At 33.3% G+C, this 21593-nt stretch overlaps 1 protein-coding gene across 2 annotated transcripts in view; it reads right to left on the reverse strand.

Annotated features, from left to right (window-relative positions):
- LOC127551708 (protein FRA10AC1) overlaps positions 1 to 21593 on the reverse strand; it is a 51998-nt gene that overhangs the window by 26107 nt on the left and 4298 nt on the right. Inside the window, exons 2-9 of one of the 2 annotated variants that reach the window (XM_051981678.1) lie at positions 19742 to 19815; positions 12233 to 12328; positions 12059 to 12104; positions 9613 to 9689; positions 8828 to 8911; positions 7455 to 7539; positions 2354 to 2399; positions 290 to 355 (exon numbers count right to left, since the gene is read on the reverse strand). In XM_051981678.1, the coding sequence (XP_051837638.1) occupies positions 290 to 355; positions 2354 to 2399; positions 7455 to 7539; positions 8828 to 8911; positions 9613 to 9689; positions 12059 to 12104; positions 12233 to 12328; positions 19742 to 19815 (574 nt within the window). The remainder of the gene's footprint in view (positions 1 to 289; positions 356 to 2353; positions 2400 to 7454; positions 7540 to 8827; positions 8912 to 9612; positions 9690 to 12058; positions 12105 to 12232; positions 12329 to 19741; positions 19816 to 21593) is intronic. The other variant, XM_051981679.1, reaches the window with a different exon arrangement.

The following is a 21593-nucleotide window of genomic DNA, read 5'->3' on the forward strand; positions in this document are numbered from 1 at the left end:
AGACAGAAAGAAAAGTCCCATATAGAAAGAAAATATTTATGGCAACATTTTTATAGGATCAAAAAAATTGGAAATAAGGTAGATGAAGAAAAGAGAAAAGTTTAGGGAGACAAATTTACTGATGCAGAATCAAATAAACAAAACTGGAAAACAATACAAATAATGCAAATGGAATAAAGAGCAACAACACTAAAAATACCTCAAACTGAATGCTATATAATTATAATAAGTATAATTATAATGAGCAAGGTTGTCCCTCTTCCATTCCAAAAAACATGAGAAAATATACCATCTTCTCTTTTTGCCAAGGTGAGCCGCTTTCCTTTTAATGTTTTTGTTAATATGGCATGGCACTCTGAAGAGGGGAGAAAGGAATGTACACAAAAATTAAGATGTAAAAATAAGAGCTCAATAAAAATATTTAAATTAAAATAAGAGAAACCAGTTGACATACCAGGTCTAAAGGGTGATCATAAATGATTCAATGTCAACTTGGAATAAGATCTCTAAGGCAGTGTCTTAGGGATTTGTGCTTAACTTTGTTGTATAAAATATTTAATGAAGTCTTGATGAAAGTTATTAATGGCATTGTGACATAAAGTTAGATGGGATAGCTAACACACTGGATGATAGGATCCAAAAAATCTTGAGAGACTAGAACACTGTTCCAAACCAAATAATATGAAATTAATGTGACAAATGTAAAGTTTAACAGTTACTTGAAATTAAAGAACTCAACTCATAAATACAAGATTGGGGAGATAATAACTATGCAGTAGTTTGTTTGAAAAAGAAACCAAAAACGCTAATGCAAATTTAGATAGCATTAGGAAAAATATTGTCCATTTTAGATTCAGCCTACCCTGGTTGGATCACATCTTGAGTATTCTACTCAGTTATATTGAGAACACTAAAAAACTATGGGAGTTTGCAAAATCAAAAGGGTTTCAATTTAATTGTGCATGAGAACTGAAATAATAAGGGATGTTTAGTTTGTGAAAAGAGGAAAAGTAAAGGGAAACATGATCATTGCCTTCAAATATTGACGCACAGAACTAAGATTAATTAATGGAACCTCCACTGAAGTCTGATTCAAAGAAAAAAATTTTGATTATTTAAGGAGAATGAGATACTTTGGGAGAAAATGGATTGTGTCTCAGTGGAGAGCTCCAAGCAAAGACTGGATGTCCATTTGTTAGGTATATTATAGAGGAGCTTTGCATTCAAGAACAAGTGGAATTAAGATGATTTCTTGGATCTCTTTCAAGACTGAGATCCTATGGTTGGTTAAAACACTTTAAGAAATGATAATAATCTTACAGGAACACTTTCTGTGGAAAATAACTGAAAATTCTGGCTTTCAGTAGATACCAATCAACTGGGGAAGGGCTAAATACATTGTGTATATGAATGTAATTAAATGTTACTGTGATTTTAAGAAGACAAACATGATAAATATAGAGAAGAATTAAAAGACAGGAACTAATGCAAAGTAAAATAAGAAAAGCCAGGAAAATAAAATATACAATTACAACAATGTAGATGGAAAGAGCAATCATAAAATTACTGAAAATGGAAGTTGTTAAACTACAAAAAACAAACTTTGTCCCTAGAAGATATATAAGAATACAACAGAAGAACTGAAGTATATTTCTTAAGGTAGCGTCTAAATCCCTTAACTACAGGTTCTAAAAATTTCCAAGATTAGAAAAAAACAAATATACAAAACGTATACGATCAAGAAAATGACATTTGGAATTAGATAAAGCAATCAATTAAGAACCTAGGAATAATACCAATGCTATAAAATGTCATATTAGAGAAAATTTTATAATAAATTTTATTTAATAAATGTTTAAATTTAATATTTAGAATAAACAGTTATTTAAATATTTGAAAATTATATTTAGATAAACATTTAGAAGCTATCTGATAAGGAATTATTAAAGTAAGCATTTTACTTACTTATCCAATAAACTCATTACATTTTTGCTGAAAGTGAAATCATTTTACACTCATTTGCTCATGTTGCATGAATATTTTTTATATGGGACAGCTAGGTGGCGCAATGGATAGAGCACAGGGCCTGAAGTGAGGAAGACTGAGCTCATTGACTAGCAAGTCATTTAACCCTATTTGCTTCAGTTTCCTCATCTGCGAAATGGACTAGAGAAGGAAATGGCAAACCACTTGAGCATCTTTGCCAAAACTCCCCCCACAAAGGTCACAAAATCAGAAAGAACTAAAAATAACATATCTTTTATAGATCTTTTAATATAGATACTAAGCCCAGAAATAACCTTCACTAATATGCATAACAAATAGCCTGTGTGTTAAAACGAAAATAAATTACCTTTTCCTGAAACTACTTCTTTTTCTACTCGCCATCGAAATCCAAACTAACAAGAAAAAAATACCATTAAAAGTTAAATACATTTTAATATTTTAAAATCAAATCAAACTTGAGATCTGGATTTAGAATGAGACACTACAATCTAATTTTAAAAAACAACTTTCATCAAAAAAGCTACAATATTCCCTCTTTTGTGAAATGAGGAGAATAAATTATCAACTTATTATTTCTCATTTATTCTATTTACTTGAACTCAACATTGAAGCTATTAGGGTTTACAATTTTTTAAAAAATATATTTTATTTTATTTTATAATAACTTTATATTGACAGAATCCATGCCTGGGTAATTTTTTTACAACATTATCCCTTGCACTTGCTTCTGTTCCGACTTTTCCCCTCCCTTTCTCCACCCCCTCCCCTAGATGGCAAGCAGTCATATGTTAGATATGTTGCAGTATATCCTAGATACAATATATGTTTGCAGAACTGAACAGTTCTCTTGTTGCACAGGGAGAATTGGATTCAGAAGGTAAAAACAGGGGTTTACAATTGTTAATAAGTACCAGTTCATGCCATCTATGGAATTGGTGAATATGTATTTTTCAATGTTTCTAATATAGAAATAAATGTTGGCACTTTGATGATAATCAAGGTGACCAAATAAAGACAAATAAACAACTGACACTCTACCAAGAGAGTATTTTTAAAATTAAAAAGTTCAGATTAAACTCCTGGTCTAAGCAATAGCAATCTTACTATTATATAAGGCTGGGTCAAATATGGTCAGGATTAAGAAGTAAAGCATGCTTGGACTCCTGGAGAAAAAGTGATATTCCCCATCCTAACCTCAAAAGCTACTGAAGTTTTCCTCTCCAAGTCAAGAACTACAACATTCAGATGGCATTTTGATTATAATTTTAGCAAGTGGTCTATCTTCCTACTCGGAACTTTTCTACTCTGTAAATTTGGCTAGGAACTCCACAACACTCACCAACTTTCTGCTATATCTCTCCTCCCTCTTCCACCTCCTGCTTATATATTGTCTTCCCGCATTAGAATCCTAGCTCTTTGAGGACAGGGACTATCTTGTTTCATTTGTATGCTAATAGTGCTTTCTCTCCAGACTTTACTCCTGTCTCCCCACAGGACTTTTTGTACCTTAGAAAATTCTTCTGGAAGCTCATACCAAACCTATACTACTTCTGCACATTAGAAGTACCCTGCTATCCTTGAGCCTTCTTTTGACTGTCTAATTCTGGCTGATTCCTTCAAGAACATCATTTTAAGGAGGCAGCCCAGGTTAATCCTATCATCATTCTTCTTCAGAATGCACTCTTAATTCTTTACAGAACTATCTATATCTTGTCCCGATTATGGATAACTTCATTTAAACTCCTTTCTCCCTGAGCTCTGTTTTATGGCTGTCTTCCCCATCTGAATTTTTTTTTTTTCTGGGGATAGGGGTTATTTTTCTGCTTGTATATGTATTCCTATAGGTTAGCACAATGCCTACTACATAGTAAGCAATCTATATACTTTTTGTGTTAAAAGTTACTGAAGAAAATAAAGTAAAAAAAAAATTAATGTGTAAACTAAATCCCAAGAAAAATAAAATCAATAAAATCTAGGCTAAATACCAGAATAAAAGGCAAACTCTTCAGACTTGCTTAAAGCATTCCCCAAAGTAGTTCTCACCCATCTTTCCAGAATGATTTATCACTTCTTTTCATACACTCAGCTCTTTCCCAAACTTACTCTCTCCCTCTCTCTCCTTCTCTCTCAGTAAAGCTATTCCCTATATCTATCCTTACATCTAACTTTTGGAATCCTTGCTTCTGTCAAAAGTTCAGCTCAAGGCTACCTGATCTATGAGGCCTTTACTTATTCCTCCCAGCTGCTAGTGCTTCTTCCCACCTTCATTGAAATTACCTTGTGTAATTACTCAAGTGTACATATCATTTCCCTTCAGAAAGCATTAGCTCCTAGAGGGGAAAAAGTTTTGTTTTTATCTTTGCATCCTCAGGACCCAGTGCAGTGTCTCAATTCTCTCAACATTAAAATGCTAGTTTAGACAAGACATTCTCTAAAATCGCTTCAACTTTAAAATTCTATTCCAACTTGGAGAATATGTCTATCATCATAAAAACATATGCAAGAATCACATAGGATAAGATGTCATGAAAAGATTACAATTTGTATTAATATGCTGAAGAAATGAGATTCTTCAAAATTTCAAATTAATCATCTTTGACCTTATAACATAAGTTGATATTGAATTCTTACTTCAGAATACTATCCCTTATTCCTGTGAAAAAAATATGATCTGCTTTAAAATAATCCACTTGGCACCGCGGAATCCATCTTGGCAAAAAATTGGTGTATGCTTGCTTTTCTAAATTTATTTATTAATTTATTTTTCAGGATAGTCTGCCTCCTTATATTTGGCATTGTATGAAAGACAGTCTGCTCCCTTGCAAAAACACGTATTTTTAACTAGATTGTAAGCTTTGTAATATTACGCAGTGCCTGACAGAATGAAACCACATTGTAGATGTTTAGAACAAACATCTTTACAGAATGAATGTATTATAAGTGTACTTAGGAGCTCAGCTGCTACTGATGTGTTACATTTATGCTGAGATCTAGTATAAAACAAGCTACTGAAGTGTTGCTCAGTTTAGACTGGTTGGTTCTTTTAACTGAAATTCATGTAATAATATTCATGAGCAAAGATATTTACCACCAGTTTGCTCTCTGCAAGACACTGTCTAGATTATCAGTGTCTTTTTAAAAATGTAGTGCCTGGAACTGAACACAATATTCCAGATGTGACATGATCAAGAGAGAGCACAATGGAACTAGCCTTGACATTCCACCTCTCTTAATAAGACATAATATTATGTTAGTCTTTTTGGCAATTATATAATACTTTTGTCATACATTGAGGTTATAACTCTACTATTCTGCCCAATATTTTAGAGATAGTAGCAGTGAATTAGCGATCACACTGGACAATTTTTTTTAAGTACTTGTGATGTAATATACTTGGGATTGGAGACTTGAATTTGGGAAAGTAAGTATTCTCAAACCATTTCTCTACTTTTCTAGTCCCTGTTTTTATTTGGTTCCTTCCAAACTGAAGATCATTTTCCTTGTCAGAGGGGAAATTCCAATTAGGCAGTATAAATATTTATTGTTAAACCACAGTTTCACTTAAGTATAATTCCAATGAAAATCTAATTATCACTTGAACAAATAAAAAATGACTTTCAAAATAAGCAAAGCTCAGGCAGTCAATAGATTGCCTTCCAATATAACTGATTTCAAATTAAGTATATGTAGATTTTCCACAGCAAATTTTAAATCCAAAAATAATTCTCCACTGTTGACTAATTCATGGTCTTGGGCCATTTCTATTAGCCAGTCAGTAAAATCAACAAGAATTTCTCTAAAAAAATCCACTAAGTCTTCCAGTCTTGCCCAAGTTGGAAGTGCATGAGGCTATACAAGGTTCTGATCAACACAGCTACAGTTTATTCCTAATATATTATAATTCATGCCTCCTTAGGCAATCTTTTAGGACACCTAATCACCAGTACCACCAAGCTCACCTTATTAATGCCCAACTAAGTGCAAAGATTCACTAGCCTCAGTTTCCTTGGTAGCAGGGAATAGAGGCTGGTCTCCATATCCAATTTCAACAAGCTTTTATTGAGGATCAAAAGAAAAAAATGATCTTTGCCCAAAGGGAATTTCCATTTACATAGAGGAGTCGATATGTAAATAACTAGATACAAAAATCAAAAGAAAGAAGAAAGGATAAAGAAGGAAGGAGGGAAGGAAGGAGAGAGGGAGGGAGGGAAAGAAGTAAGTAAGGAAGGAAGGAGGGAAGGGAGAAAGGGAGAGAGAGAGAGAGAGAGAGAGAGAGAAAGAAAAAGAAAAAGATAATCTTAAGGGAAGAACCAACAACTGATGGGACCAGGAAAAACCTTCTGTAGAAGGTGAGATTTGTGCTCAATCTTGAAGGAATCCAAGGAAACTAAGAGCCAGAGGACAGGAGAGAATGAATTCCAATCAAAGAGAATAGGCAAGAAAAGGCACAGAGACAGAAGACAGAGAGTCAGGTAGGCCAGTGGAGCTGGATCACAGAATGTGTGGAGGGGAGTATAATGTAAGGAAACTGGAAAGACAGGAAGGAGTTAAGTTATGAAAAGCTTTAGATAAAACAGGAAATTTCATATTTGCTTCTGGAATAGAGAGCCCTTGGAGTTATTGAGGGGGAATGAAAAGACCTAGGCTCCAAAAATATTGCTTGGGAAGATGATAGAATGGTAAGAAAGATCAGGGAAGTTCGCCCCCAAAACTCCTCCACAAATTTCTAGAAAATATATCAAATTGAGTCTTCATCGAGAAATTAAAAAAAAAAAAAGATTTCAAAATTAATAGAGGCAAAGAAAGGTTTCTCTAGTTTCTTATAGTTTTCCTAGATATCAGGAAAGCTTTTGATAGAATATCTTATACTACTCTTCTGGAGAGTTAGAGAGAAATAAATTAAACAATAATAAAATGACATGATTTTTAACAAATTTCTTTGGCAGTAAAATGTTAATTTAAAGAATATAAACTAATTTTTAAATTACTATATGTAGAATGTAACATAAGGAAGAAAATCTATCATTACTATTTAGCACAAAGAATCAAGAGCTAATTCTATCTGAATAAGCTCCTGTGCAACAGAAGAAATCATATGACTTTAATTTGTAAAATAACTTCTACTTCCCAATGTCACTGGAGAAAGAAAAAAAGAAATCACATCACAGGAACAAACTACTGCCTGAGCCATTCAGCTGTAGGCTTCTATACAATCCCACTAGAAAGTACTCCATCTCAAAAATACATTATACATTCCACTGCTATAATTTGCATGTTCCATGTGGATCCTCAGAAATGTAAAGTCACTTTAGGTAGAATCAGAATTTTCCAAGATTAATTTTAAAATGGATTTTTAAAAGTTAATAAAATAAAAATTTACCTTTTATTCAAATAAGAATCAACTTTAGAAAAATGATTCATAATAATGGTAAATTTTGGAGCTATACCTTGTTATCTTTGTATCTACTAAGATCCGCTATGCAGTATTCTTTGAATAATTTATCATAGTACTTCTTTGCAAGTCTCTTCTCCCTGGAGCCAGAAATATACACATATTACAATTTTAGAAATTCAACCACAGGTATTACTTGGAAGCAAGATCAAATAAAACAACATAAACAGCAAATACAATTACTGAATTTAAAAGAGATATATGGAAGTGTATCAGAAGAAGAAACTTATTGAGAAATCTATTTCATAAAGATACAAGTCAAATAAATGAGAATTTAAATAAAATTGCCAGGAATTATCAAGAAACACTCCCCTATCCCAGGAATATGCTAATCTTTGCCTAGGAGAAGTTTCAAGAAGTAGTTGGGTCTGATGGCTAGTTATTAGAGCAACACAAAAGCAATTATACCATAACTAAAGTAATGTTATTTTAAAGATGTTCATCACTATTTAATTATTTAACTATTTAACCCCATTCAACAGGTCAATTCATTCAGCTTTGGATTGGTAAGCAGTGTCCCCCATATAAAAGAGATGGGATACTGATTCCAAAAAGACATCAGGTGACATGTAAAGGAAGGAAGCTAACTTTTTGATTCGAAGAATGTACAGGCACACTGTGATGGTAAAGAAAGATCTTTTTGATTTTCTAGGGAGCTAGATCTGGGGTAGGGGTGAGAAGGTTCAAAAGGCCCTAACAAGCCAAAGCAAAGCTCTTACTGTAGTTCTTTCATGACTGGCTACTGTTCCGATGAAAGACACAATGCTGTAAGCTGTGGACTTTCTGAGATAATGCTATAAGCTCTAGAGATCCTGGGCTTTCCCCATCAGAAATTAACGTGATTTGGGATAAAAATCCTCAGACCTTATAAAAGCTGCATCTATATCATCTCTTGTAACCATATTATTTTAACCATTTTCTTGCCCCAAATAATGATCTCAGTGCATTTTTAAGGCTGTGTTTTTAACATTTAAGAGGTTCAATAAAATACTGGCCCATTTATATAGTAATTTGTTGCTTTTAATTTATTATGCATATCCCTCATGGGTGGCCCTTCACTTCACCAGGGAGGATAATTAAGAAAAGTGAGGACAATTGTTCAAAGTTACATGACTAATTAGAACTAGGACTTGAATACATATCTCCTCATTCCTGGCCTACCTCTTTCTACTATAATAACCTTACCTCCCGGGCATTACTTCCTCAATATTCCAAATTAGTAAAGTTTTTATAAACCAAATTGTTGAAGAGTTTGAATCATTTCTTTGCATTTTCCTTCGTACTTTTCCAAACAAGGGAACAATATAAATCTAAAAATAAACCATCAAAGAATCTCAACATAATGTGTCCCTGTACAATAAAAATTACCAAGTCATGTCTATTTCATCTTCTTCATTCCAGAGGAATCTATGATTTTCTCTTATAACATCCAAGTCTGTCTTGTCATTTTCCCTAGAAAAGATGTTTTATGAATTATTTAATTTAAATGTAATTTCAAATAAAAGCACATGCACAGATTCATCAGCACTGAATTTATCCCAAGGAGTCCATTCAGCAGACATTACAATCATAGATATGTACAGTCAATTGTAAATACTTTCTGGTGAAATGCTACTTAGTCAGAGAAAAAAAGAGGAGTCCAAAAAGTTGTTCCTGGAATAGAAATTGTAGTGTATTATATAGATCTTTATGCATATATAAAATCTTCACTATACCAAACTTTACATTCATGATGACTAACAAATCAAGAAAGAAATAAAGCATTTATTAAGCATTTACTATGTGCTAATTGGGAAATGGGAAGACAGCTGAAAATAGCCTGGAGATTTGGATCTCAACAAAATAAGGCAAAGAGTTTACCTATCAGAACTAGGAATCTAGAGCTAAAGACAAATTTCTGGTATGATGAAGATGGAAGAAGCGTAGGACCACAATAAGGGAACAAACAGAGAAATGACAAGGAGGCCTGGGCTCCAGTAAGATAAAGCAAAGTTCACCTATCAGAACTGAAGAACCAAGATAGATACCAATAAAAACACATCCTCAAAGCAATGAAACTAAGAAATGCTATCCCTTTAATTCATATAACCTTCAGCAAGAACATATAAGTTATATACTTCTAATTTACATAAATGTATCATTATGATACTTACCCTGAACGTCTGAAATCTTCTTTTTTACCACCATAATATAAAATATAGTCATTCACTAGCTTCTTATGTCTTTCATACTGAAATATGAAAATTAAGGAATTTTTACCCTTAAAAGTTCTTGTTACTGCATTAAGAACTGCTTCATAAATGCCATTCATTCCAGTAACCAAATGATGCAATTTGGTTTCTCATTTCTTTTCAATTTTGTCTTTCTTTTTGAAAAAAAAAATTTAATGGTATTTTATTTTTCCAAATGCATGCAAAGATAGCTTTCAATATTAATCTCTGCAATAAAAATGACTTAGCTAGAGCAGACCTAAAACTATATTATAAAGCAGTACAAGAAAATAAGGTCAAACGAGAAAAAGATGCACACAAAAACTCAAATAAACAAACAGCAACAACCAAAAAAAAAAAGCCTTGATCTACACTCAGTTTCCATAGTTCTCTCTCTGGATGTAAATAGCTCTTTCCACCCAAGTCTATTAGAATTGCCTTAAATCACTTCATTGTCAAATCCATCAGAGTTAATCATCACATAATCTTGTTGCTACTGTGTACAGTGGTCTCTTGTTGAAGCTCACTTCACTCAGCATCAGAGCATCAGTTCATGTATGTCTCTCCAGGACTTTCTGAAATCAATCTGTTCATTATTTCTTATACAATAATAATATTCTATTATATTCATATGCCTTAAATTATTATATCGGCCATTCCCCAACTGAAGGGCATCCACTAAATTTCCCACTTTATAATACAGTTTTAGTTCTGAGACGGTTAGGCTGCCTTATTTAGTTTTTCTTGCCTTTTATATCTCATTTTGTCTGGTTTGTAATGAACTTCCAATTCATGACCATTTACATTTAAGACCTCTGTAGAACCTGTACCAGAAGGCTTTAGTTGGGTCAGTTTGTGTTATGTTCCTAGGCCTACTGTGAATTTCAGACTCTACTGAAATAAAAATATTGAAAATAAGATTCAGCCAACCTGGCACAATTCAACATTGGAAAGGATAAGCTATAATTTTAAAAACGAAATCGTACATTTAAGAATTCTGATCAACACAATGGAACTAATTCCAGAGGACTTAGGATGAAACATGCTATCCACCTCCAGACAGATAAGGTAGATAGATTTAGAATGCAGATTTATCCTTTTTTTTTAGACATAGCTAATATGGAAATGTAATTAAACAAATTTGTGGTAAGTTTTGTTCTTCCTGCTTTCTCAATGAGTGAGGGAGGGGAAGAGGATGGGAGAGAGAAGCTTTGGAACTGACAATAAAATAAACTGAAGTAAAGAAAAAAAATATCACTTAAGTTTGTAAAATTAAAAAATCTACTTTAAATAGACAAAAGCAAAATTGTTTTCAGAATAGTGTCATTAAAAGTGCTCTTAAAAGATACATCATACATAAAGCTTATAAATCAATAAGATGGAACATTCACTAAAAATTTTAAAATATGATTATAATCTTTAACTTAGAGTCACAGAATTTTACTTTAGGAAGGAACTCAGAAGACATCTAATACAATTTGCCTGAAACATAAATCCTACACACCTCCCTAACAGTGGTCATCCATTCAGTTTCATAAATGGAAATATCTTCTGCATAAGCCTTTTAAAATAAAATTCATAAATAATAGTTACTCACATTTAAGTAGTACTATAATACAGTGGGAAAAATCAATAAAAATCTTTAATAGATGAATCACTTCTCAAAGCATGGACAGTCATTCATTCATTCATTCATTAGTTTATGTATCAGTTCATCCTCTTCCCCAATTCTTCCACCTCCTGCAAGTGGGAAGTGACTTAGGGGAAGTAATAAAAGAGAAGAGAGGGAAAACAAAACATCTAAATAACACTGGCTTTTTCCATCCCTGGCTAGAACAATAGTTGGCCTGATCCATATCATGTTTCAATCAGTTTCTTTTCATCTCCCACGATTTTCAACAGTAATATGAATTGACCAGTAGTCAGCAATGATGTTTATAAGGAGCAGGAAACTTTAAGAGGTTATTTAGAGTCTGAAAATCACAGCAGGCCTAGGAACATAGCAGAAACTGATCTAACTAAAGCCTTCTGGCAGAGATTCTGCAGAGATCTTAAATGTGAATGGTCAAGAGTAAAAAGTTCATTAGAGATCATACAAAATGAGGTAGAAAAGGCAAGAAAAATTTATTGAAGCTGGTAAATTTCTTAAATTTCTCTCTAAGTCGTCAGAAATGTTTTGTTCTTTTTGTCCCTGTCATAACTTTAGGTTAAGACAGTGACAAAACAGAAAATATCCATTAGAATAAATGGGAAAATTTTTGTTCAAAAAAGACTTCTATATATATTCAATAATGAAAAATAAACCTCCAAATGTTTGGAGAAGATTTCATTGACACAAAGAAATTAAAAGATTTTTCAATGTTCTACTGTTTACTAAAGAAAAGGATACAGCATTCATAGCTATTAGATGAAATCTCCTATTTCTTGCTTCTTCCCTGTTAAAATAAATTTTAACAACATTCAGATTTCTAAAATTTTCATAAAATCCCCTGTATTTACATAAACATTATATAAACCATTTAAAAAATTTATAAACTCAAAAATTTGCAATAAGATATCTTACCGATCCAGCTCTTCTGCTGCAACATGCCTATGAGCTACTTTTGTGTATTTTTCCTTCTGAAATGGCTTTTTGAGCAATGAGTCTTCATTAATTGTTCTTCATTGATAGTTCATTAAAGAAAGGGAAAAAAGAATAAATGTTTCTAGTTAATAGTTTTCATGGCATTTTATATCTATCAATTGGGTAACATTTTAGGACATTCAGCACTAAATTTCAAATAAATATGATACGAGTTCGATGTTTGGCCCCAAAATGAAATCAACTGACCTTGAAATAATAAATTCCTATCTCTATATTTTGAATTTTCATCCCTCTAAAATGAAAAAAAAATTACCACATTCCTTCTTCACAGGAGTTCATATAGATAAATAAAAATCGTTAGAAGGTTCTTCTGGCTCTCAAATTCTATCATGTTAGGATAATGAGCTTCCTTTGGGCATTTGTAATTCTTTCATAGAGATGCATTACATCAGGGCAAGATTATTTAACTGGCCTCAGTCTAGGATTCCATTTTCTCAATAATATATTTGGAGAGACAAAGTGCAGCTATGCTTTCCCTTCTAGCTCTGCCCAGACCTCAGCTGCCTTCCCACTCTGGAAGTTGTCAGAATCTATTGTTATTAATCTGGAGCATCTTTCTGCTTGGGCAGTTCCCTTTTCCCATGGGTGTTCCTCCCAGAAAACTTCCATTATGAAGAAGAGTGCCATCATTCTACTTCTGGATCAGCTTTTTTGCTCTCCAAAAGTGTTATTCCCCTTTTCTACACTCCCACTTTAAGCTCTCTTTTATGTGTGTCTTCCCACATTAGCATGTAAACACCTTAAAGACAAGGGTTGTCTTTTTCACTTCTATTTATATCCTCAAATACTCAAAAAATATCTTCTCAGTCCCTAGCACCTTGGAAGCACGTGATATACAAGAGAACTGCTAGATGAGAAAACTCCTACTAACGCAGGCCAGCACCTTCTCTGCAAATCACAGTATTAGAGAATGGCCTAGACACGGGGAGCTTCCATCACTTTAGAAACAGGGCTTGAACTCTGGTCTTCCTAGCTCTGGGATTGGCTTTCTAGCCAGTAGGATAGTGGCTTCATTAGTAGCAGTTGTAATAATAATCAGGATTTTAAGGAAATTTTTTCTTCCTGTGTAAGTTGCATGTACTCTCTGTGATCCCTCTGATCCTTCTACATGCACAGACTAAAAACCATCTCTATCCACTTCTCCAGAGTGCTTTTGTGCATGTCCTCCCTAGATTCCCTAAGAAGTTCTGTATACCAGCTGAGCACCAGAAGTTTTCCTCACTTTCTCCTGACATCTGTGCAACACTCTAGCTGTTCATGTCTACCCTAATTCTTGTTAAATGACAAACTCATTTTCTTTTCCTTTTCCTCTTTAAATATAAGATGATTTTTACTGAAGTCAGAGAAAAAAAGCCCATTTTTTGTAGTTATAAACATACCACCATCATTTTAAAAGATTATTTTATTGATAATGATTGCTGTGTACTATATTTGCAGGTACAATGAAGACAAAATTTTGTCAGTAATCTTTATATTATACACATGAAGACTATTTTTATATTTAAATTTAAAGAGCTTGTTACAGATTCACAATTAAATCATTGATTATTAAGACAAAGAACTTCCCCATATCCAAATACTGTGTTCACCAAGAAACTCCATATGCTATTTGTAAATGGTAATGTTATACTACACATTTTTAATATCAGTCTTATTATTTTAAAGCATTTTGTCTTCCTTGTTTGTGGGATACCCTATTTCATTTGCCATTCAATTGCTTTTGGGTATTATATCATACATTTTCTGTATACAGTCAATGGCAAGGAGATTGCTAGGTTAAACTTTGTTTCAATGTCAACAGACTGGCTATATCCTAGGAACTCATCATTAATAAATTTGCCTTGTGATTTATGTCTAGTAGAGAGAGGATACTGATGAAACTGAATGAGAGGTACAAAGTAGGAGTAGGCCTAATAGACACAAATAATAATTGCTTAAATCTCCAGTATGGCAGCTCACTGTTAATAATGCCATGCTGTATCAACACCAAAAGGATGCCTATTGTGCAAAAACCTATCATGGTAAAGAAGCTGATCACTAAGGTATAATTCATTCCATTTTTGTCATAAAGAATTTCTCAAAACTTCAGAATTTCTTAATTGTTTATGTGACTGTTTAACCTTGTATGATGAATCATATCACATATTTCATGAAGCATTCCCTGATATCCTAATCATTTGTTGTTTCTTCCTGTGAAGCACTGTTTTATCTCCCTTATGATACTTATCACATTTTGTCCTTTTTAAAAGCTAAGAATTTTTAAGTCATAGTCAATAAAACTAAAGACTCTGGAAGTATATGAAGTTGTTGTGTTGAGAGGTTTTTTAAGTCATTTCTGATGCTTTTAGGTAGAAGACTCAGAAGGAACATGAAAAACTGAAAAAGTGAAGAACAAAGTAAAATGATAATGTCCAAGAATAGTATTTTCATTTCTAAACCATGGCTTAAAATAAGCCTATTTTCTAAAAGCCAGCTTTAAACTAAAAAGGGGGAGGAAACGGAAAAATAGTTCAGAGATCTGAAAAGTCTAGTTTCATGCAGAATAACAGGTATAAAACAGGAAGAGAAATGACAAGGGAATTCCAGAATAGAGTTCTGGTTCTGATTCTCACCAAGAGAAAAGAATAGACTTGCAGACTGGAAATGCTGTGAACTGACCACTCGTTTACAGAATTCGTGCCAACAGAAGTGAGGCCATAATCTGACATACACTATAAATTTGGGGAAAGTAGAGTTTAAAGAGTTAAAAAGAATAGGTATATTTTATGCACTTTTCATCTCTTCCTCTGAGAATAGTAAAAAGAAAAAAAAAATCAGTGCTACCACTGCTATCAAAAAGGAAGTGACAATTGACTACCCTTTGGCCCTAATCCCAATTCCTATGTCAACAGAGATGAGATTTCTCTCCCTGCCTTCTTTGGTCATTTCTTCCTGATATGTGTTTGTTGCCCTATTAGAATGTAAGCTCCTTGAGAGCAAGAATTATTTCACTTTCATATAGCTATCCTTAGCTCCTAGCAAAGTATGTACATGGTATGTAGTTACAATTTTTTTTTTACTCATTCATTTAATAATTCATTCAATAATATGATATGTCAGCCTTTTAAAAAACTAATGCAATATTGGATTGCATTAAGGTAGGGAAAGTGTCCAGTAGTATTGGTTTAATTCGATTACCACATTTTAAGATGGTGAGAATTCAGAGATGACTAGAGTGATGAAAAGTCCACTCCACATCAGGATCCACTGAAGGAACTGAGGATGTTTAATGTGGCGAACAAAGACTCAAGGGGTACATGAGCGCTATTTTCAAGAACCTGAAAGATTGTCATGTGGAAAAGGGATTAGATTTATTCTGTCTGGCCCCAGATGGCCAGTGGGTGGAAGTTATAACAAGGTAAATTTAGACTTGGTATGAGGAAAAACTTCCTAACATGCTAAGCTATCCAAAAGTGAAATGGGCTGCCTCTAGAGGACCTGGGTTCTCTCCACTAGCTAAAGACAAGGAAAGGCTAAGTACATGTTAGGTTTACTTCTATGTATGGGTTTTTAAGATTGTGAGGTTCCTAAAAAACTTCTATAAACCTGTAATTCTGGGAATACCAAAAGAAAAGATCAGCTATTCACAGAAGACAATATTCAAGCAGAAGGTCAGCAAGAAAATTCATGACTCAGATGTCTAAATACAAATGCACAAAGCATGGGGTAATAAACAAGGTCAACTTAAGATCTTAATACAAGGAGGAAAATCTGACCTCATAGGCACTTGATAGAAAGGAACTCAGGACAATGGCTTTACAAGAATATGAATTATTTAAAAGGAACAGAATAAATTAAAGGAGGTAAAGTAATAATGTATATTAATGAAATAAGCTCCTGTGAAGAAATCCATTAGCCAGAAGAGAGACTTATGGTAGAAACTATTTAGGTTAGGAACAATAACGGGGAAAATGAAAAGTGATACTGTTGCAGAGATATACTATGTATATTATGTGAATAGAAGGAAAAATCCAATGAAGAGTTTGGAAAACATCACAAAATCAGCATAAAAGCATGATATTGTGTGATATATGGCTTACATTATTCAAACATCTGCTGGAACTTTCTCACTACCAAAAACAGAGGAGCTAAAAATTTGTGGCCTGCCTTAATATTTTTATTGTTCAAAGATGGAAAGAGAAATCAGGAAGGATTAGTAATCTCAAGTTGATATTGACAAACTATAAGGAACTGATTATTGACACAAAAAGGCATAGGAGCCCTCAAAGATAAATAAAGTAGTTCCTCCTAACAAGGGAGTCACAATCAGATTTAGAATAAAAACAAGTTTTTCTTGTTTTTTATCAAAAATGGCAAGAAAATAAAAGAACATGCCATAAATGAATCAGATGAAGAAACTACTACTTTTTTTCATCTAGAAAAGAATAGACTTAAAAAGAACAAAGTAGCTGTCTATGATTATCTAAAGGTTATGAAGAGAAAAAGGGAAGACATTCATTTTGCTTCGCTCCAGAATCAGAACTAGGAAGTAGTGAGTGGATATGTAAAAAAAAGACAGACATGCTTTTTTTTTTCTTTTTCTTTTTTTTTTTTTTCAGACATGCTTGATGTGAGGAAGGACTTCCCAGTAACTAAAGATGCTTATAAGTAGAATGGGTTAGAGATTTCCAAACAAAGGCAGAACCAACCCTTGGTAGGGATGTTATAGAAGAGAATCTTGTTGAGGCTAGACTAGATGACCAAGTCCCTTCCAATCATCAGATTCTTTACTTCCATTTCATTTAGTTCCTTTCTTCTATATTACCACCTTAAACAAACTAACTGACCAATATATAAACTAAAACCAATTCAGCAAATTTGAGTACTATATGCAATACGCTGCATTTAGAATGAACAGTGCATAAACAGTATCAAAAATATTTTTAAAATTGTGAACAATTTAGTAATTCTAACATCTATTCTTTGAAAGTTTTCACTGTTTTGTTGTTGTTCTTGCTTTTTGTTTTTTCTCATTTTTTTCCCTTTTTGATCTGATTTTTCTTCTGCAGCATGATAATTGTGGAAATATGAATAGAAGAACTGCACATGTTTAACATATATTATTGGATTACTTGCCACCTGAGGGAGGGAGGAAAAAATATTGAAACACAAGGCTTTGCAAGGGTGAATGTTAAAAAATATGTATATATTTTGAAAACAAAAAGCTTTTTAAAAATAAAGTTTTGGCATGTTTTTAACTTGTGATTTTGATATTTTGCTGCTGACATGAGCCTTGTTGTACTACTTTCAATTACTAGTTATATTTTTCATATATTAATGTTATATATATCACATAATATAGTACTTCAATTGAAAGTTAAGAAATGTTAAAATCTAACTAATTTTTTCATTACTCAAGATATGAGAATTTAATATTCACACAAATAATTTGGAATGACAATGAGGATCCAATAAAGAAAAAGAAAGAATTTTAGAAAAAAGAAAGTAGGAAAAGATGATAGATTCAATGAAGTTAAAAGATTAGAAAGTATCCAGGAGAGGGAATAATCAACTATGTCAGAAGCTGCTGATAGAAAAAGGATTATAAGAACCCAAAAAAGGCCATCAGATTTGATAATTAGGTCAATGATGACCTTTGGGAGATGAGAAAAGGACTCAAAATGGTTAAGGAGAAAGTCAGAAGTAGAAGCCATATGATAAGGGAAGAAGAAGAAAATAAAAGAGGGAATGGAGACAACAAATGTCAGCAGCTTTTTCTGGACTGTTGACTATGAAAGGAAAGACAGGTTTTAAAAAAAAACGATAGATTGGGGAGATGGAAGGGACTAATGAGAGCTGTCTGAGAATGAAGGAGACATGGGCATGTTTGTACACAGCAGAATAGGAACCAAGACATAGAGAGAGTGAATTGACATTGCATGACATAATTTCTTAGTGGAACAAACTGACTAAATTAAGAATAATTTAAATAAATTGATATATTATCTGTGAAAATCTTGCCAGAAATTAAATATCATAAGAAATTCTGATTAGGTATTGAGAAGGTATGTACCTGAAATCTTACTAAGAAAACAATATTCTGAAATGTAATTCATAACAGTAATTCACTTTGAAACAGTATTTTAAGATTTACAGAGCACTTTAATTGACCCCTTAAGGTAGAGAGTAAAGATATCAAACACTAATATAAATGTGTGCACCACTTTCCCTATTTTATAGATGAGAAAACTGAGGTTTAAAGAATTTGACATACTCATGGTCACATAACAAAGATGTGTCAGAAATACAACTCTGCCCAGGTCTTCTGAATCTAAAACTAGTGCTCTTTCAACTACATTATGATGCAATCTGGCAAACTATAAGTTAAGGTAAAACCAGAAATAACATCAATAGTTGGCTAGTAAAGAATGTTTATAGTGTTTTAATAGTACAATCCAAAGGAAAAAAAAAAAAAAAACCTCCAGGATTCTAGACAATAAATGCTATTTTATTATATAGAAAATTCCTGAACTGATAAAAAGCAATTCACCAAGCTACCACAGTGTGACAGAAATGCTCCTTGAAGAACATCACACTCCCTTTGTCTTAAATTCCATTCTCAATAAATAACTTTTTTAGCTATAATATGTTATTAGTGAATATATCAATCAGGAGTATTGTGTGTGTATGTGTGTGTGTGTATGTATACATAGACATATATATATATGTATGTATGTATGACTATGTACACACACACACACACACACACACACACACAGATAAGAGAGAGAACGCAGATCCCAATTACTAGAACAAGCATATTTTTACATTATGCATTAATAAATTAATGATCTAAATCAGATTCTTCTGAGTTTGGTTAATGTGAATCAGTCCTTTAAAGCTTGATCACCTCTGGAAAAATTTATAAAGTCAAATTTCCCAAACTACAAAAGCTAAGGGACCCTGGAACATAGTGATCTTGCCAAAGTACAGCCACCCAAAAGGCCCAGTTGAATTAATCAGCTAAATTGTCTCTACCCATCTTAATTACAATTAAAGGCTCAGTCCATTCATCCAAGTTGCTATTTGAAGTTGGCCTTATACTCTTGGCTTTCATTTTTCAGCAAAGCATTAGGAAAGAAAATGGATCAGGCAAATTCTTAGAGTTAACAAAATTTTAAGCAAAGCACATTTCATAAATGAATAATATATGCAACAGATGGACCTAACAGCTTTGATCTTTTTTCCTTCTGTTTTCTGAAAAACATACACTGCCAACAAATCCATCCTATAGCACCAACATTATTTTCCTAATTTTTCAAAACACTTCTCAGCATTTGAGTCAAGGCATCACAGTTCACTTTAAAGAAATTTTATTCATTAGAAATACAATCATTTGCAGAGGGCATGCAAATAATCTGCACAAAATTTAAGAGAAGCATTAGGTACCTTTTTCTTTTCTTAGGTTCTCCATAGTTTTCATCATCACTAAAATCAGAGTCATAGCTTCCATGGTCATGTATCTGAAAAGAAATAGAGAAATTGATTGACTATAACCTCACTACAAAGAACTGACTGCAGATTATTTAATAGCATGAACTAACATTTGAAACAGTAACTGAAATAAAATTTCATGAAATGAAATATATAAAATTTAGCTTTAGATAATTTTTACAGAATAAGTTTGAATTGTGAAGAATTCACAATAGCCAGTCTCTTTGGCAAAAGGAAGATTTAGGGGAATAGGTTACAGATAAAATGAAGGGATGCAATAGACACCAGGAATGGTAAATATGAAATAGGGATGTGAGAGCATAGAAAGGGGTTTTAATAATTAATGATGGAAATGGCAAGTTCTCTAGTGGAATTTGCCATTCACCAGAAGAAAGGAAATATCCTATCAATTAAGAGAACAAAGAAAGATCACTACCACAAAAACCCAAAGAAGGATGTGGATTCAGGAGAGAGGAGTCAACAATGTCAAATGCTGCAGAAAGATCAGGAAAGTTAATGGTTAAGAAAAAGATCATCAGATTTAGAAAGAAATCACTGGTAACTGTGTAAAGAATAGCTTCAGTTAATTGGTGAAGTTGGAAGCCATATGATAAGGGGAGAAAAGAAAGAAGAAATGAGGGAATGGAGAGAACAAATGTTAACAATGAGGCATGCCTTAGCTGTCAGACTAAATCCTGAGAGGGACTTAGTGACCCAATGGAGTTATTCAGCTATAAGAAGTGGGGTTAGGAGAGACACCATAAGGCATGGTGGGGTTAGGAGAGGCCAGTGGCATGGGGGAGTGCTAAGGAGAAAAAACACCATGAGACAGTGCTGTAGGAGACTGACCCAAAGGAGAACAGCGGCAAAGCCATGGGCCCAAAGTAGATTTATAGGGAAAATTTAACCTCAGGGACATGACTGGGACAGGACATGGCAAAGTGAGGCTGCCCAAGACCCCTATAGATGAATGGACTTTGGGGGTTTGATATAACTTGGATTTCTTACTGGACAACCTCCCCAGAAGGTGTTACCAGGACCTTAGTAGATCTCTATCTGTGCTTTCTCGCTCCTGTCCCAGGGAAACAATTTTGTCAGTTCTTCAGTTTTTCTCTGCTGACCACACTCAATACTGAAGACCTCATCAATATTATTTTATAGAAGAGGGAAATGAGGTTTAGGATAACTTGCTCAAAGTGAAACGTTCAGTGCCAGGGCTGGGAATTAAATCTCTAACTCCGAATCAGTGGTCTGATCACACTAGTCAGCTAGTCTTCATTCATTCATTTATTCAGCATCTACTACCAACCAGGTATCATAATAGGTACTTGGAATTTAAAATGGGCAAACAAAGCATACACAATTAAATCAGCATAAAGTAATTCCCAGAAAAGAACACTAGCAACTGGGGATGAGGTTAGATCTTGTGTACTAGTTAGTGACATCTAACTCTTGTTTTTTAGATGAGGAAATTGAAGCCCAGACTGCTGAGGTTCAGGGGAACTCCAAAAATGTTCAGGTTCCAAACCAGCATAGCTAGGTATCTCAAAAAAAAAAAAAAAAAAAAAAGTGCAGACTCAGCCCCATCTCAAAGTCAAAAGGCAGTTTATTATAATTGTAACACCACTTATAGCGGGCTGAATTCCAAAACAAGCTAGCAAAGAACCAGGAGCAAGAAGATAAAATTTATAAAGAAAAGTTAGAGAAAATCAGATGCTTCATGTTACTGATATGCTAATTTTACAGCTTAGAGATAGAGTTGAGGAGTGGTCTGGTTTTGACTTTGTATGCAGATGAAGTAGCCATA

This window comes from Antechinus flavipes, chromosome 2 (assembly GCF_016432865.1).
Source record: "Antechinus flavipes isolate AdamAnt ecotype Samford, QLD, Australia chromosome 2, AdamAnt_v2, whole genome shotgun sequence".
In the NCBI taxonomy this organism is placed as follows: Eukaryota; Metazoa; Chordata; class Mammalia; order Dasyuromorphia; family Dasyuridae; genus Antechinus; species Antechinus flavipes.